The 18,818-nt window shown below is 35.7% G+C and overlaps 3 protein-coding genes across 3 annotated transcripts; all 3 read right to left on the minus strand.

Moving 5' to 3' along the window:
- Nucleotides 1–1,988: 1,988 nt before the first annotated feature.
- Nucleotides 1,989–4,742, minus strand: LOC125842675 (protein TRI1). Its single transcript, XM_049522002.1, has 2 exons — nucleotides 4,385–4,742; nucleotides 1,989–2,497 (listed from the first exon to the last, which is right to left on the minus strand). The coding sequence occupies exons 1-2, from the start codon at nucleotides 4,631–4,633 to the stop codon at nucleotides 2,372–2,374; spliced, it is 375 nt and encodes a 124-aa protein (XP_049377959.1). The 5' UTR covers nucleotides 4,634–4,742; the 3' UTR covers nucleotides 1,989–2,371.
- A 2,861-nt stretch (nucleotides 4,743–7,603) lies between these two features.
- On the minus strand, nucleotides 7,604–8,674 carry LOC125842451 (60S ribosomal protein L2, mitochondrial). Its single transcript, XM_049521748.1, has 2 exons — nucleotides 8,500–8,674; nucleotides 7,604–8,409 (listed from the first exon to the last, which is right to left on the minus strand). The coding sequence occupies exons 1-2, from the start codon at nucleotides 8,570–8,572 to the stop codon at nucleotides 7,874–7,876; spliced, it is 609 nt and encodes a 202-aa protein (XP_049377705.1). The 5' UTR covers nucleotides 8,573–8,674; the 3' UTR covers nucleotides 7,604–7,873.
- A 2,003-nt stretch (nucleotides 8,675–10,677) lies between these two features.
- On the minus strand, nucleotides 10,678–18,125 carry LOC125841961 (uncharacterized zinc finger CCHC domain-containing protein At4g19190). The gene is given in 9 exon segments (XM_049521149.1): nucleotides 10,678–10,964; nucleotides 10,966–11,016; nucleotides 11,018–12,053; nucleotides 12,147–12,261; nucleotides 14,630–14,831; nucleotides 16,903–17,013; nucleotides 17,139–17,299; nucleotides 17,530–17,592; nucleotides 17,802–18,125. Coding segments are annotated over 9 exon segments (2,058 nt in total). The 5' UTR covers nucleotides 18,018–18,125; the 3' UTR covers nucleotides 10,678–10,861.
- Between the last annotated feature and the right edge of the window lie 693 nt (nucleotides 18,126–18,818).

An 18,818-nucleotide genomic window follows, 5' to 3' on the forward strand; every position in this document is an offset into this window, starting at 1 on the left:
TTCTTACCAAAATTGGAAATTTTAAATATTAATATTTCTTATTTTAATCATAGTTAATTTGTATACTTCTATGATTAAGAATACTAATTAATCTAGAACTTTCATATTTAAGCAATATAGGTGTCACTCATCTAAATAAGAACTTGGGGAAAATGGACAGAAGAGAAATGGAAAAGAGCCAAATCCCTTTACATTCATACCCCACTAAATAATTACACTGTATACCTGTAGACATTGAATTTTTGTGGGACTCTACAAGACGTATTCAATTCGAATTGAGACTCTAGAAGGTGTGTTCAGTTTCAATTAGAATTCTTAGAAGCTACTCAATCCTAAATCCTAGTTTATGCCTATATAAAGGGTACTGAATTCTCTTAAAAAGCATCTTGAAAATTTCATAAAGAGATCGAGACCGAGATATATTCCATAAAAGTCATGGAATATTCATAGAGGTCAAATTTAAATCATCCTAGTTCGAGAAATACGCCACTAACGACCCTCGAATCATGGATAAATCTTATGAGAGTAGAATCAAAGGAGGAACAGAATTGTACTCGCAATCTTTGATGAATAAAATATTATGTTTTTTCAGATTTTATTTGTGTGATTGATTTATTTTTCATATGTTTAAAATTTGTTGCAAACAAATTGGCACGCCCAATGGGACCAAATTTGCTCTTCATCTCTTCTCTCTTAAATCAAATCTGAAAATCTGAAGCTGCAAAGGTGGAAGAATGAGTACTTCAAGCCTCGTCTTTGAGTTTCATCGAGTCTACACTCCGACAAGCCATGAAGCAAGGGCATTTGTAGACATTGAAATTTTACGGACTCTACAAGACGTGTTCTATTCAAATTGAAACTCTAAAAGATGTGTTCAGTTTCAACTAGAATTCTTGGAGGCTACTCAACCTAAACCCTAGTTTATGCCTATATAAAGGGTACTAAATTCCCTTAAAAGGCATCTCAAAATATCCCATAAACTCTTGGCTATTTTTAAAGATAAAAAAGATCTCGAAAATTCCGTAAATTGATGGAATATTCATATAAAGGTCAAATCTAAATCATCCTAGTTTGAGAAATACGCCACTAACGGCCCTCAAATCATGGATAAATCTTATGAGAGGAGAATCAAGGGAGGAACAGAATAGTACCTGCTATCTTGATGAATAAAGTTATGTTTCTTCATATTTTTTTGTGATTGTAATTTATTTTCTGTCACTTTAAAATTTGTTGCAAACAATACCCCTTTACTAGTTTCGCTTAACTGATACTAAATCAGTATCATATACTGTATTAGTATCATTAAGGCTGATAATTTCACTTAATTGATACTAAATCAGTATCATATACTATATTTGTATCATTAAGGCTAATAATTTCGCTGAATTGATACTATCATATACTATATTTGTATCATTAAGGCTAATAATTTCGCTGAATTGATACTAAATCAATATATATATAGTATCATTACTAATGAGTAATTTTTTAACAAGACACCTTAATTTTACCATAAAAAATATAGATACTCTTATAGTATCATTGACTAATGAGTAATTTTTAAAGAAAAAANAATTACTCATATATGATCACTTCAACTAAAAAGACTATTTAATAATTTTATTTATTGTAATTTTATTTCAATAAAAAAATCACTCTAATTTATACATTGGCATATGAATAATTAATTCCAATTTAATTGGAAGGGGACAAGAGTTGTGGTGAAGTGAAAAATATACCTTCATTGTTAACTAAATGTCTCATGTTCAAGTCTTTCTGGACTCAAAACCGTCTTTGTTAATGAGCGTTTTACCTCTCTCAATGTGAAACTTCTCAACGTGAATTCGAATTAAGTCGGCCCTCAATGTAGGTATCAGATGATAAGACTTGTGTAACAAAAGTCTCGAGTTAACCTTCGAAGAAAAAAAGAATATTTTGGTAAGGAGCAATCTCTATCAAATATTTAAGCCGATAAAGGAAAAAGAAAACACTAGTAAATAGACTAGCATTTTATCAGCAAAGAACTAACTGCAACAAGAATTTTACATTTCAACTGGTACAATTTGTGTTTCAAAGTATCTTATCCTGCATACCTAGCTTAACTTCAAATTGTGAAAGGGATAAGGAGGGAACTTTGGGGTGGAGGAACACTAATGGTAGCAGTTTACCATTACCCTGTTGCTTTTTGTTTCATCTTCAAACCACTAGATATAAAGAGCATCTAGATCGACCCCGTTTGATAATTCAAACCAGGGTGAAGGCAAACAGAAGAGCTACTAGAAACAGAAAGAAGCTAGCAAGCTAGGTAAAGAACAATGTCCAGTATCCAGAAGGTGCCTAATGTTTACAGAAGTTCCCGCCTGACTAGAACTTAAGCAGCCTTATGAAAATGCTGGGTTAATAGCCTCGCAATCTCTAGAAAACCAACCTTGTCCTTGCCATCAAATATAGTTTTCAACTTGTCGTCACAATGTATCTCTCTCTTGTTTGTGGGATTCTGCAAGCCGCGAAGTTACAATCACCATGTCAGTGTAACCATGAAAGAAAAGTACCATTGAACAAAAAAAAAAGGGAAAATCACAATCAGTTAGCAGTGATCAAATTGACAAACTCAATTTCTTCTCGCACACATCAGATATCTCTTGGATTGAGTTGAGTCCATAGATAAGAAAGGCCAAATGCCATTTTTTATAACAGTGGTATTTGGGCCAACTTGCACACAATTCGACTTCTCCACTAGGTACCTACTACCTCCCACCAACATGGGTACCGGCCACCGGGTAACCCTATCAGCCAAGGTTTAGACAGATGCCAAGAAATCACCCAACACTTTGGTCTCTGCTAAGATTTGAATCTTGATTTGCCATGTTTTTCACCTACTTTATCGACCACCAGGTCATAGAATTGGATGCAAATGCCTAAGGTAACTTTCTGTACTTAATTCTCTTCAGGGGGAAAGGGCAGTTAAATATCGATACTTTGATGAACCATGGGAGTCATCTGGACATATACCGCTATAGAAGTATGCTTATAAATAGAAAACAATTGGCCTTTCTTATCTAGGCCGTACAAAGTGTTAAAATAGTTTGAAAACTTGGTGATAAGTGATAACAAAAAGTAGGATATCATAGTATTAGTATCATTGGAGCTAAGCCATGAGCATTCTAGCTCTTCATCAGATACCGCTATAGAAGTATGCTTATAAATAGAAAACAATTATAAAAGGATAGTATGTTTCACTCTTGAGAAATATTTTGAACCAGCAGAAGAAAACCTTTGATACAACTAGTTTATTCATTAATTTGCAGAGTGCTAAATCTCTAATTTGGACCAGCCACTCATGAAATTCTAAATTGACCAGCCAAAACAAGCCCAACTCTCAGTATAGTTGATAAGAACAGAAGAGTCAGGCATGGCAAAGTCACACTAGCCCAAGCAACTCCCCCAAAAAGAAGAGATGAATAATGAACAGACCAGTTCATATTATATCTAGAGAACCTAACCCAATAGCCTCCAAAAATTACCTTAAAGCCCTAAATCTTATCAACCACCCTCGCACTCGCACTCTTGCACTCCATCTTATGAATTAACAACTTCCCTTCTTTTTTTTAAAAGGTCAACCACTTCATTCGATACTTAAAGATCTTCAAACCGTTCAAAGAAAAAAAAGGTAGGAAATAAAGATAAAAAGAAAAGCAAAGAAACAGATTCATCTCAAGAAGCAGGAACTATCAACTTCACTTCCACAAAATCAAAAGACGCCATCACATTTTTCATTTATATTTTGAACATGGTACTGTAAAAATAATTTATTGATAAAAAAACGTCATCACATATCGATTTACTAGCCAAAATCAATGTCATGCCTACTGAGCAACTAAACCAGCATTCTACTGTCCACAAGTACTGCAAGTATTCAGCTTCTCTAGATAGACTATAATGTGAGTACCAAATTTAAAACGTTTCTGAATAAAAAATAGAATTATAATGTCTTTACAGAGGACCATAAAATTCTCCAAGTAATTAATAGAACCACCAAAGGAATACAATGTTAGAGTGGGTCAAAGTTCCACATTGGTTGAAAAATGGACCGGTGGTCTGCTTATATGAGCTCACTTTTGGAATTGAGTTAGGTCACGATGCCATATCCTTTACATGTTATCAGAGACAGGTCCTTGCTCCCGCTCCACACTCCAGTTGAGCTGGAGTGTGAAGGGGTGTTAGAGTGGGTCAAAGTTGCACATTGGTTGGGGAATGGACTGTGAGCTATTGAATTAGGCCAGAAACGATACGAGTTGAAAACAATCATCATGAAGTAAAAAAGTAGAAACGAAAATGAATAGTGCATCAAAGCTCACTCAAAATAAATGAACAATATTCAGACCTGAAGATTATGGGTTTTGATGTATTCCCAAACTTTCTTGACCGCATCAGCACGGGAGGATTCTTTAGTACCTAAGAAGCTTCCTAGTGCAGGGGAAACTGGTTGTGGCTTCAGTATTCCAGTGGGACGACCTCTGGCTTTGGTCACAGTGGCTGTTGCTGTCGCTGTGGTTTCTGTTGCTGCGGAAGTTTTAGCAGCAGCCATTAGAGCTCGACAGCAGTTGCCGAAAATCCGAGTCGATGACGCCATTGATTACTTTGGATTTTTCGTAAAACCCTAGGGTTGATCAACGAGGAAAATGGAGGGTTTTGGAAAGAAGGTCAAAGTGGTAATTCGTTTAGGAGAGTCAAATGATATTTTGAATCCTTACCTCTTCTTTTTAATACTCCCTCCGTCAACTTTTAATTGTGATGGTAAAAATTACTGCTCATAATATTGATATGCAAAAAATTGCATTTTATAATACTTTTCATATAGTTTTTCAATATTTACTTCTTTTTTTTGAAATATTGAATTAATGTAATCTAATTTGATTTTGAAAATTAGTCTAATTGACTTTCAAAAAGCGTAACATGACAATTAAAAGTGGACGGAGGGAGTAATAAATATATGTTTGAAAAATAACATTACCTTTATGTAATTTGAAAGAATTTACCTTCAAAATATCTTTTTTTTTTCTTACTTAATTAAATGATTATGGATGGATTTGGAAGAAGTAGAGGTAGACCTAAGAATTAATGTGAGAGGTGATTAAGATAGGTTATGACACAATTACAACTTATTGAGGGTATGACCTTATATTGGAAAGTATGGAAGACTCAAATTTAGGATAGAAGGTTAGTAGGTAGGAGTGTGTCCATACTAGTAAGTACGAGTGCTTTGTCTTGTTGCTTGTAGTTTCTTGTTCATCGATTCTTGTGACTATCTATTACTCCATGTAGTTTGTTTGTAGTAGTATTATGTTCCTAGTTGTTGTTTTGTTACCTTCTATTGTATATTGTACGTTCATTGTGTTTTTGCCTTGAACCTAGAGTCTATTGGAAATAATCTCTCTCCTTCACCTCTGAGGTAGAGGTAAAGTCCGCATACACTTTACTCTCTCCAAACCCCACTGAGTGAACCTACATTGGATATGATGTTGTTGTTGTCATTGTACTTGATGAAATGATTTATACTCATACAAATATCTAAATTTTATTTTAGACTGAGAGTAGTATTTTTAAGTGTAATGCAATGTTAATACCTAAAACTTGTAAGTTTATCTTATTTAAATAATCGAATGATGACGATTTATTCTGATTGAGCACATGATAAAGTATTTATACTAGACATTTTTTACTCAAAATTTAGAAAGCTTTTCCACTTTCTCAAGCGATCGTTATGCATATAAGTCAATTATATAGAATATGTCATCTCATTTGATCATAAACATCAGTCTCAAATCTCAATTAAAACATGCATGAGGTTTTAGTTTTACACCTTATTATGACTAATGTGTATGATTAAAAATGTGATATATTTTAAATAGTTAAGAAACACATATCTATATGAACACGTTATTTATGTGTTCAAATGCTTATGAAACAAATGTTCTCCTTCATAGCTTCCCTGATCAGCCTAATTTATCAACCACGCAGACATGATGCTCTGTGGAACGTTGAACTCCAAACTCATCAAGCATGACTGCAATACCAAAAGTCCTGTGTGGCTGCAAGCTGTTAATAAGTTGATAAATGTGACTTTTGATGGAGTAAGTCCCGAATCAATCATCTCATGAAAGATGTCAATTGCTTTCTGATCATGATGTGGAAGCCATATGCAGAAATCATTGACTTCCACAAGCTGCAATAGATCTCACTGCTAAACTCCCGGAATACCTGACGAACAATGTCTAACCTGCCCACTTTTCGTCTCTATCTTCGAGAAATAGTCACTCTCAGGCAGTTGCAAATTCCAGAACTCCATAACAATTTGAAATTCTAGGACATTGACTATTTTTCAGTTACAGAAGCTACCCACATTGGAAATAGCAATAACTACATGAGGGGCCAACACTTCAAATGTTGCCAATAATGTAAACTTGACTGAGAAATCAGACAACTGCAACAGTTACACTACACTCAGGTTCCCAACATTTAAGCCTAAGCGATATATCGACAACTTGTCAAATTTAATAACGAGAGAGGAGAAGACAGGCAGCTAACATGGCATGCATGACTAAGTTGTTTTTCTAACTGTTTTCCCAGAGCTGGTTCTCCTACTGTAGTTGATCTACTGCTTCCAAATTGCAAGAGGCGTGGAATATCTCCATTCAAAGATGATCAAGGAACGAAGTGCATCAAGTTTTCTGAGAAGTGGTGCAGAGTTCGCAGATGATATACTTTGAGGCTTTAACAGGTAGTTGCTTTTGAAGATAGCCAAGAGAAGATGTGGCAAAACATGAGGACAGAACCCACCAAAGTATGTGACAAGCTTGACAGAGTCGTCTTGACACAATGATCCAATCAACAGACAAGTTTCTCATTCGTCTGCAGGATTTTCCGCTAGGTAAAGATGTTGTTAGTGATAAACTCTGATCACAGCCAAATAAATTCACCATTACCGCAAGTTTGAGTACAGTGACACCAAGGCTGGGATATTACGGACCTTTCCCTCCCTGGGAAATTCTGTTCTGATCCTTCACCAGTCATACATACTTCTCCAATTGTTTGCCCACAAGGTGACTAAGAACGAAGAAAGTAAAATAAGTCACCGAAACAAATTCTGAATCAGCACCTGGCATGTGACGCAGCTTTAGCCTGTGGAACGGCAGATAACCCACTAAGATTACCAACTGAAAAGAAGTGGATTATGTCTACTAATACTTTGGAGCAAGAGACAATCTGCAAATGTCATCAGGCTGAGGTCCTCTTTTATATAAATATATAGATGGAAACTTCCTCATCAGATGCTATGGACAGGCAAAAGCAACAGAAATACATATATATTCCTCCGTGGATGCATACAAACACAATGGACTATAAGAGGGAAAAAAGATCACCTTACCTTTAATTCTGCAAATTCAGAGCAAGAATCAACACAATCCAAGTTATCCTCCACATGTAGGAAAATAAGAACTGTACAGAACATATAATATAGCAGCATGGAGAAAGAAACTTATATTAAGCAAATGAAATGTAATCATCTTTACCTATTCCCAGGTAAAAATAACAAGGGAGTAATATCAAGGCATAAGAAATCCTCAGAACTTACAAAAACAATAGCTTACAAGGTATTTACTAATGATCTTTCGCGTAACCATTAGTTCAAAACAAACCTGAAGTAACACAATTTCTATCTAATCAAAATGCAGAAAAAAACTCCATCATTCCTAAACAAGATTCAAACTTGATTTGCTGATAATTATTGTCTCCTCATAAGCTTCATCAAGAAAACGTAACATGGACAAACAAGTATCCATCAAAATGCCCACCCAAAAGCAAAAAAGAACTACTTTTTCCTCTTAAGCGGCCCAGTTTTATACCCACCCTTAGTAGGTTTTCCCCAAGGTGTCAACGAACCCCTTCCATGACTTCCACTACTCTTACTCCTCCCTTCACCACCACCATGTGGATGATCCACTGGATTCATCGCCACACCACGAACTGTCGGTCTCCGTCCAAGCCACCTGGATTGTCCAGCCTTCCTCAACTTCTTCGTCCCATGTTCCGGGTTCGAAACTTGCCCAATCGTCGCCCTACATTTAACATCAATCAATTTCTTCACACCAGAAGGTAACTTCACTTCACAATACTTCGTAGAAGCATTGGGTTCCGTAAGGATTTTAGCACACGTCCCAGCTGAACGAACCAATTTCCCACCTTGCCCAGGTCGCATCTCGATATTATGAATTAGGGTTCCGATTCGCATCATACCTATTGGCATACAACTTCCGATTTGGGAACTGATATCTAATGAGAACTGATCCATCATTGATTCCAGCTCCTTCGATGGTTTCATTTTCGATATCATTGCTTCAAATGGACCTGTTACATTGTTTTAAAAAAACAACAAAAATTGGGTTAAATTGTAGAGATTGAGAAAGATAGAAATAAATATAGAGAAATAGAGAGTACTTGTAGAAAAAGAGCGATTGATGACATTGCGAAGAAGGAAAGATGAAGCCATTCGAGCTCTGCAAAGAGCCATTTTTTTCTTTCTTTTTTCTGCAATTCGTTTGTGTGTTCTTTGCAGGGGTAGGGTTTAACAATAGTGAGCTTTTCTTAGGAGCTAAAAAAATTATTTTTTGGGACAAAATATAACTATGATTTTTAAAATTTTTTTTTAACATTATTCCAATTCTTTATATTTTATTTATGATTTCAACTAATTTTTTTCTATCATTTTCTGTTATTTGATCAGAAAATGCATGATCTTTACGTGAAGAGAATGTCCGTAAAATGAAAAAAAGAACAAATATGCCTATAAACTATCGTACATAGTATTTAATTATTAGTATTTGTTATATTTTTAAGACATTAATGTTCTTGTCGTCCAAATTTTGGGATGTATATGCCATTTATACTAACGATGAGACAGGTGTCTCAATCTTTTCGATATGTAGTTAATTTTTATTCATAATTAAAAAAAGCCTATCGAATTAATTAAAAAGACTCATTCAAATAACATAATAGTCACATCCAAATTTGAAAAAATATATATATTGAAAATAAAAACGGTGAAAGTGAAAACAAAGTTTAGGTATTTTACAAATTCTAAATATAACTTTCAAGTTGTATTGGGATTTTTCATTTTATTTTCAAATAAAGTGATAAACAAATTCCCCAAAAGAAGTGAAAATTTAATTTTCAAATTAATAATAAAGAGTGAAGTTAATATAACTAAATTTAATATGGAATATCCTATTTTCAACTTAGGGGATATTGTGCATAATCAAACAAAAGTCATTACTAGTGTCAAAGTTATTGTGGAAAAGTTTGTATTTTATTTATCTTTATTCAAAATTAATTTGGAGTTTGAATTATGAATATAGTCATTTTAATTATCTCCTTCTTTATATGTGCGATAGCTACCTCCATATTTACATTTACTCCCTTAAATTATTTCTAATTCCTTGTCATCTCTTTTATGAATTGTCTCTAATATCGCTCTTTTATCTAACTTAAACATGTACGCACTTGGTCCTTGTGCACTTTGTATTCTGACTATCTTTCCAGCTCTTCTTGCATTCTCATTGTCCATCTACATTCAAAGAATAGATGATGTTGTTATCATCACACTTACAACATGTTGTANCTTTTTTTTTTAACTTACCAGCCGCCCCTGTGTTGTTATCATCACACTTACAACATGTTGTATCGTCTACTAGAATATGTAGCTCGTTCATTGCAAGCAAGTTACCGAATCAGTTTCTCCACAACTGCAAATGTGTGGAAAAAAGTTCAAGATTGTCTTTACTGGTTGGTTAGGGAAGGTAGTGGTATGTTTTCTACTAACTGCATATGGGGAAAGAAGTATAGTTCTAAATCTTGATTGTCTTTTCCTAGTGTTGGTATAAAATCACCAGTGTCCACCGTAGTTGGAGGTGACTTTTGAAACGTGCTTATATGTTTTGGGTCTTAAACGTAAACACACATTACTAGTTTTGTGCACATAAAAATGTCCACCATATTGGACGAACCACCTACATTTCTCGTTTTGCCTCTTTTCTATTTTTCCATTTGAAAACATGCTCCTAATTCAAATGCAAGTTTTTGTGCTTAAAGGATAAGTTTACTGCACTTTCATCTTATGAGTTAAATGACCAAAACACAACACTGGAAAATCAGAAATCATTGTGGCTATTAAGAATGCATGGTGGACATATTCAAATTTTCATACTTGGCCAATATTTAAGCTCATACACAAATGGTACGTTTCTGCTTCCCTGCAAATTTAATTACATAAGACTCTCCAAATTCCTTTTATCTTCTTGTAAAATTTAACCACACTGTATAAATGTTACATATCAACCTAACAATCACCCAAAATAGTCTGGCAATATGAATTTGACCGTCAAATAGTGGAGGTATTTTACGTTTGTTAGATTATTGGGAGGATCTACGCAGCTTTGTTAAATAGAATGACAAGAGTCCAGTAAGTAGCACCTCTAACATTAGTTCTGTTGAAACAATCACATCACCTCAGTATTCAGAGTCAGAGACAAACTATATTAAAATTCGCATTCACTAAGCCCATAGGAGGAACAGAAAGGCTGGTAACAAAAGAAAACTCAGTCAAATAATCCCAAATTGATAGCCATACGAAATGAACTATTTGCATAGACAGAGGTGCATAGAGCTAACTCCGTGATTGAACTGATCACTTTGTTTTCAATGGTTTTACACGACCATTTCTTCCATTACCTGTTTTGCATTACAAGTGGACCCTAGAGCTCTTTTTATAGGAGGAAAACATCTAGATACTAAAGCTTCATGGTCATGAATAATCAGAATGATTATGCCGCTGATGATGATGATGACGGTGATGGTGATTCTTCTTCCCGTGTTCCTTATCCTCAGGCTCAGGTGACCTTGAACGTACGTCTGTGTCTGCTACTCCTTTTCTGATGCCTGTCATTATCATCGTCGTCTGTCATGATAATGGTGGAGATTCTTCTTCTTCCTACTGTGTTCCTTGTCTTCAGGCTCGGGTGAACGTCTGCGTCTGTTACTCCTTTTCTGATGCCTGTCCTTATCATCGTCTTCTCTGTCATGATAATGACGGTGATGATTCTTCTTCTTACTGCATTCCTTATCTTCAGGCTCGGCTGAACATCCATGTCTGTTACTCTTTTTCTGATGCCTGTCTTTATCATCGTCTTTTGAGTCGAGATAATGGTGGTAATGATTTTTCTTGCTGTGATCCTTAATTTCAGGTTCAGGTGAGCTTGACCGTGAACGTCCGTGTCTGTTACTCCTTTTCTGATGCCTGTCATTATCATCATCCTTTGAATCGTGATAATAGTGGCGATGATTCTTCTTCCTGTGATCCTTCTCTTCAGGCTCGGGTGAACCTCTCTGTCTGTTACTCCTTTTCTGACGCCTCCCACTATCATCGTCCTCTGAGTCATGATAATGGTGGTGATCATTCTTCTTCCTGTGATCCTTCTCTTCGGGCTCGGGCTCGGGCGCGGGTGAACTTGACCGTGACCATTTCTGTCTATTATTCCTTTTCTGATGCATGTCATTATCATCGTCCTTTGAGTCATGATAATGGTGGTGATTCTTCTTCTTCCTGTGTTCCTTATCTTCAGGCTCGGGTGAACTTGACCGTGAACGTTTGTGTCTGTTACTCCTCTGGTACCTGTCATTATTATTGTCCTCTGAACTTGACTCAGAATGCTTTCCCCAACTTGACCGTGGATGTCTCTGTCTGTTACTTCGTCTCTGATGCCCATCAGAATCACCAGAAGACTTGGATTGCTTTAGAGACTTCTTATACTTTTTCTTCTTCAGTGATCTTCCTCCATCATCATCCAAAGATGAACTAATCTCTTTATCATCACGTAAATCAGCTCTGGCTGGTGAAGACCGCTTTCTGTTCTTGCTTTTGCTGGACTTCTTTTTCTTCTTTGGCTTGCTTGATAAGCTGGCCAGCAAATCAGGTACATTATCCCCAGTAAGGAATCCTGCACAGCAAACAGGGCATTAGGATTCAATGTACATAAAACACCACTAAAGAATTTAAGCTCAACAACCACGGCACAAAAAGAAGAATTTACCTCCATACTCATCAAATATGTCCTCAGCAACTATCTGTTGGTTGGGGTCGTCAAGTTCGAACCCACCACGTGGAGGACTGATTCCAGGCTTTTGTTTGAGCTCCCACTTCAAAGGCTGCAGGGAAGGCCGCACAACAGACAAACGAGACATTAGGATCTTTTAGTTTGGTAAAAGAAATTTACACTTTTTTTGTGGAACACATAAGAAGAGAAAGCCCCTTCCCTTGATTGTTTCAGTAGAAGAGGAGGACAAAGTATTAATGATAAAAAATCTTTTTTTTTCTCTGAGCGCCTCAAAAAGTAAATTCATGAGAAAGTCAAATATTTCCCTCTTTTTTTTTTTTTTGATGACAAGGTAAACCCGCAGCCGCTACCCTTTGGGTGTGCACAGGGTAAAACCCCCGCTCCTATGCAATAAGCTTGCAAACCACATAGGAGAGGTAACCCGCACTAGGCAAGTCTGGTATGACGAGCTCGACCCAAAAGGCAAACTCTTTGCTTTCGCTGGCAAGGGGTTTCAAACTTGAGACCTCCAACATGGAAATCCCAAGTTCAAACCACTGGGCCACCCCGAAGGGTAATATTTCCCGTTTTCCTTACTTTCCACACAGTATTCATTCCTAGTTTCCAACTATGGGTTATACTACGTATCGGCTTTCTTTCAAACATTTCTCATTCAATGCCATCTGGGATTGTGAATCATGTTCATCATTTGTTTTGAAGTCATCTTCCAGTACCAGCTCCAAATGATTTATCTTAGAAAGTTCTTGGCATCACCAACTAAAGCCCAAAAATGTATACTCCGTCCATTACAATTTATATCTTTCGTTTCATTTTGGAACGTCTCAAGGTGCTTGTTCCATTTCTATACAACGTTAGCTTTGATGTGATATTCTTTTGATAAGCCATTATATTTTCTCTATCAAAATAGCATTTTTAATTATTTTATTTTAATATTATCTAACCACAATTACTAAAATATACTCCCTCTGTTCCATTTTATGTGAGGTAGTTTGACTCGGCATGAAATTTAAGAAAGAAAGGAAGACTTTTAAATCTTGTGGTTCAAAATGAATGATAGAAATTTGTATGGCTGTAAATCATTTCATTAAGGGTAAAATAGACATTTTACAGTAAAATTGTTACTTAATATAAAAATGTGTCATTCTTTTTGGGACTGACTAAAAAGGAAAGTAAGTCACATAAATTGGGACAGAGGGAGTAATATAAGTCAAATTACTATCTTAACTCCGTGCATTCTAAAGCTCCACTGCAACTCCAAACTATGCAAAATAGGTTAATGCATCTATCTGCAGCACAAATTCAGTCCCCTATCCTCAGGTGTTCTTGTGCTAGACAAATTTCATGCAACCATAACAAGATATAGGGGGCTTGGTTTTTCCATAGAATTCCATGTTGCTCCTTTCCAATTCTCACAGGCCAGGTTCACCCCTTAATTAAGAATCTTTAAAATTAATGAGGTTTAAGACTTTGGTTTTCCAGGACAACTACACAACTCATACATTACTTCTACTCCTTTCATTTCCTTTAATTTGTTTTGGTGAGCTTGTGGAAAAAATGTAGGTACCCAACCAAAAACCTTAAGTAAATGAGCAGGGCAGATCAAGACCTTTATAAACCCTTCAAGTTGTTGAGTGCCCTAATATACCCAATGTGGGTTATCATATACTTCAACATCCTCCAGCACATGGAACTAAATCTTGAGGTTCACATGCAAACTTGATTGTAAACATACACATCCTAGAATGAGCTTCTCAAATTGGCTTTGAAAACATGTGTACATATTGATAGTAGACATATGTATGCTAGAAAGAGTGTCTCGACTTGGTTTTGGGAACGCATGAGCGGACATGAGTATCCAACCTCACACTTTTAGAGGTTGTATCCTAGAGGTTTAGATAGAAAAATGAAACTGAGCCTAAAGACTTAAAAACATAATGAATTGTGCAATTGGAAAGATGAGACAGATCTACACCTTGACTTCTACAAACTACAAGAAACAAAATAACCTTCCAAGATTAGAGCTCCAAGTTCAAAGAGGAGGCTTGGCATCCTTATGGATCAACCTACAGGTGCTTTAAGTGAAATTGCATAGTTAAATAATAGACAAGGAGCTATGCTAGGGCGTTTGTTTCTCCAAAAGGACTTCCAATTCTCTGGTTCCCACTTCCTTCTAGTGACAAGTTCAACAAATTAACTTTGTTTGAAAAAGTGAAGCTACCTCCATTAAGTTCACTGTTTTAACTTTTAAACACTCTCCCCCAAACTTTTCTTCTTTCTGGGAGGTCAGCTGGTGAAGTCATAAGTCTATGTTAGACATCGGTCCATTACCTCTGTTGAATTAAACCCTAAGAATTTGAATAAATTTCAACAGATAGATGTGTGTGTGTGGGGGGGGGGGGGGGGGGGGGGATATGAAAAAGAAAGAGTACATGCGCACACACATACATAGACCACTTTACCTCAGAAGCATCTGTCTGAGCCAGGATAGCAGTTAAAGGGTCATCTCTTTTTATTCGACTCTCTTCATTTGGCATTATAGCATCTTTCAATGGACATTCACGATCACCACTCTGATGGCCAAAGGTTCCACATCTGACACACTTGACATTACGTATCTCAATTCCAAAGGGTTTGGCCCTTCCAACTATGCCTGTTTCCAGCCTAGAGGTGAAGAACAATCATTTGTGTAAATATATCTTGGTATCGCAAGGCAAAAAATGCCATAAGTTTAGTTACACAATATTAGAAAAAAAATAAAAAAAGGACAGAAGAAAGATAAATAGCTGTTACCAAAAAGATCTTCAATCACGCAATTACATCATTCACAGTATGTTTTAACTCAAAGAAAAAATTGGTTATGCATTGGAAAGAAATTATTTGAGTAACTACCACCAAAGAAGCCAATCAAAGACCAGAAAAAGGTTAGGACAACAACTCTGTTTATTTTATCCTCTAAGTGTGCTGGTTGTAATTATACCGAACATGCTCATTTCTAAGCTTATCAAATCTTGTATGACAACACATCCATCTTAACACTTACTCTGCAACACTCACCTTATGGATACATTGGACCTTAGATGCACCACACTCACTTTCAGAGACGAATCAGAGAACTTTTGAAGATAAGAGAAGGTCCTTGATAGTGTAGCCAGAGAGGTAGCATACATGTGTAATATGAGGGATCCTATGGCCATTAGAAATAGACTTCAACATTTTCTGTTTAGTTTCCTCCCTTAGAAGAGGTTGATGTCTTTGAGTTTTTATACTGTTTGGTAACAAACTGTGATTAGGTTTGTTATGGTTTTGTAAATACTGGTTGGTGATTAATGAATAAAGTTAGTTAACCAAAAAAGGTGGAATGTCTCAGATTCTCATCATCCTGTATAACACTAATTGTAGCTCGGATCCTAGTTCCAAAACCAGGACAGTAGAAAAGTAGTAGCATCATTGATAAAAAGGAGGTGAAAACTGCTTACACAATAACAATGACAAAAGGCACGCCGACAGCAAGCAGATTTAGTCTATTTAAATAACTGTGTGAAAGGATAATAACACCATCTTGGTGAAGAAGTGATGAGTAGCTTTGACTTGTTACAACGACCACAAAAAAAGTACCTACAGAATCAACTTTTGAGGAGTTATAGCTAGACAAATTACTCCATCCATGGTCTTATCAGTAGGGGTGTTCATGGTTCGATTTGGATCGGTTATTGATTAAAACCAAAACCAAACCAATCTAGTCGGTTTTTTAAATTTCTAAAACCAAACGAAAAAAATAACCGTCGGTTTGTTTTAGTTTTTCTGGTTTATCCGGTTTGAAAGTAATAGTAATTTTTTTGAGGACTTACGTAGATAGATACAAACATCTAGCTCATGAAAACTCCACAGAAAAGCAATTGTCAGTTCAATTAAGCAATTAAACAATACTAGAGTTATCATTACACGAACAAAGTGTTTCAATTAAGAGAAAGTGTGACTATTTTATGTGAAGTAGGGTAGGTAAAGACTAAAATGGATTTTAATGAACTTGGACTTAGGATTATTATAGTTGGGCTAAAGTGTTGGACTTGAAAAAATTGTAAAGTTAAAGACTTAAGTTGTTTAAAATTTAATAAAATATTTATATTTTATTTATGAATAATATATAAATAATTATAAAATTTATATATCTAATTTATCGGTTTGGTTTGGTTATTTTTGTGGTTTTTTTTCTAGTAAAACCAAAACAAAACCAAATAATATCGGTTTTCAAAATTTAAAACCAAACCTAACCAAATATCGGTTGTTTTAATCAGTTTGGTTCGGATTGCGGTTCGGTTTGGTTTTTTAACCATAACCATGAACATCCCTACTTATCAGTATCTACTTTCCTCCAAGTTCTATCCAACAATCCAATTAATGTTTGAAATTCAATAGTCAATACTGCAAGCTGATTGAGATTTAAGGGAGAACTGCTCTCTTCTACGGTTCACAAGACAAACATTTTTCCTAGTTTTGATTCCATACAGCTTCTTGAAAGGGAGAAAGAAAGAAGAACAAGTATGAAGTATATATATAGCTCATAAAACTGCCACAACAACAAGTGGTTCTAAAAATCTTTAGCAAACCAAACTGGTAAACTATTATACCTTCTCAAATCTCAACTCACAATCAAATAGCTTAAAACTGAAAAATTCATATCACAAATAGCTTCATAATTTGGTTATCGGCCCTGAAGGAAAACAAAACATACCTTGGAGCGTTTTTAAGCACTTCAAATTCTTCTTCTGTTGGCAATGGACGGCCATATATATCCTTTGCCCTTGGTTTTTTTTTCTCCTGATCAGGTGGCACTTCAGGTCTCCTATGAAAGAGTTAAAGCAATCAAAGTGAGTCCAGATTTTATAATCATGATACATTGCGCTTCAGTTTTTTTTAACAAAATTGATATTAAGAGTCATCTAAATTACAGCAGCTTAGCAGCATTACCCAGAAGTGGAGGCCCCTGCTGCAGATGTGTCTTGAGAAGTACTGCCATGCCCCTGCCCCTGATCTCTTGCTTTGTCAGCAATCTCGGCAGCTTTTGCACTTTCTGGATTGTAGCCAGGTGGTCGAACATACATAAAGCTAACAGCTTTCATCATCTCCATCTAACAAAATGTCACACAACCAAGTCAAAACCCCCAAAAAACAACCTGGAATACCACATATTCAATCCACATTTCCAAATACTAATGGTTTCATATCAATTACAAGCCTGAATTGAATATACCCATCTTAAGGCACCCAAAATCTTATGTCTGTTTGTTAAGGATTATGATACTGATTCTAATCTTTAAACAAGTAAATAAACAACAGTGGCTACTACTTACTGGGTTACCTTTTCTTTCTCTTTCTTGGAGACGAGAGCAGTCTGACGAAAAAACTCCTGTTCTTGAGCATACTGAAAAAACACATCCACCCACAAAAAAAAGTAAGCTAACTTAAGAAATTTGATAAATCAATCAAACTGAAACAAACCCAAATCACAAAAAAACAGAACCCAAATTGAAATCAGTTTTAACAAGCAAACTACAAAAAACCCCAAATCGAGAAAATCGCCAATGAAAAGGGAAATTGGATATATGGGTCGGTTGAAAATAGAGTAAAAACCTCGCGGGATATTTCCTCAGCTCGTAGTTCTCTCTGAGCATGAGTCTGCTCGGCAATCCATTTTCTCCGTTGATTTGGGTAAGAGAGAGGATGCCAAGGCTTCTGGTTAAGGAAAGAGTGAGACCACGCTGTACCAGCTTTGGTTTTATAATCAACTTCTCCTCCTTTATCGGAAAATCTCTTACTTAGCCGGGGTCCACCTCCCTCCTCCTCCATGGCGGCTGAGTTCCGGTTTGGGGTGGACGGGAGCTGGTGTTGGGATGTATATGGTCCTTCGTAGATGAGTAAAAGTGCAATAAAACCCTCAAACTTTTGGTTAAGTATATTTGTGTTGTCAAATATTAACAAAAAAATTGTATGTTAGATTTGAATGATATTGTTAATGAAAATTAACCTAATCACTATTTAGCATAGTTGTTAATGTCTATCATAAAAATTGAATGTTATTGTTAATTGTAAAATCATTGTTGTAGTCGAAGTTCTCAATCATTGTTAATACATATAACTATATTGGTGTGCAAATGAAGCATCCAACACGAAATCATTTCAAGTCCAGTAGATACTTTATGTAATAGTGATTTAAATGTTTGCGTTTTGACTTTTTCATTTGTGATGTTGTCCTGAGGCTCCTCTTTCGCAATTACAATCTTTGTGTCACAATAATGCTGGCCACATGAGACTCCAGATATCTACAACTTGGTAGTAATTCTAGCCTTAATTTTTTGGTTACCACACATAACATTTCTTTGCCTTGATATCATCTTGTATGTAAGAATTTTATATTGAGAGTGTTGTGCCAAGACTTATCGAATTTGACTTATCTCCATTTCTTTTTTTGTAAAATGATGATATATATATTTATATCATATGCATCAAATATATCAGAAATGACTGAAACACTATTAGCATTATACAACATTAGAGGTTCTATAGTAGACGTAGTAGCTTTAGTTCCCTTCCTTTTCGTGCTAGTAGGTTGGTTACTCTATTTTGCTCTCTAAATTCATGTTGGATTGT

Source organism: Solanum stenotomum, chromosome 10, assembly GCF_019186545.1.
Source record: "Solanum stenotomum isolate F172 chromosome 10, ASM1918654v1, whole genome shotgun sequence".
Classification (NCBI taxonomy): Eukaryota; Viridiplantae; Streptophyta; class Magnoliopsida; order Solanales; family Solanaceae; genus Solanum; species Solanum stenotomum.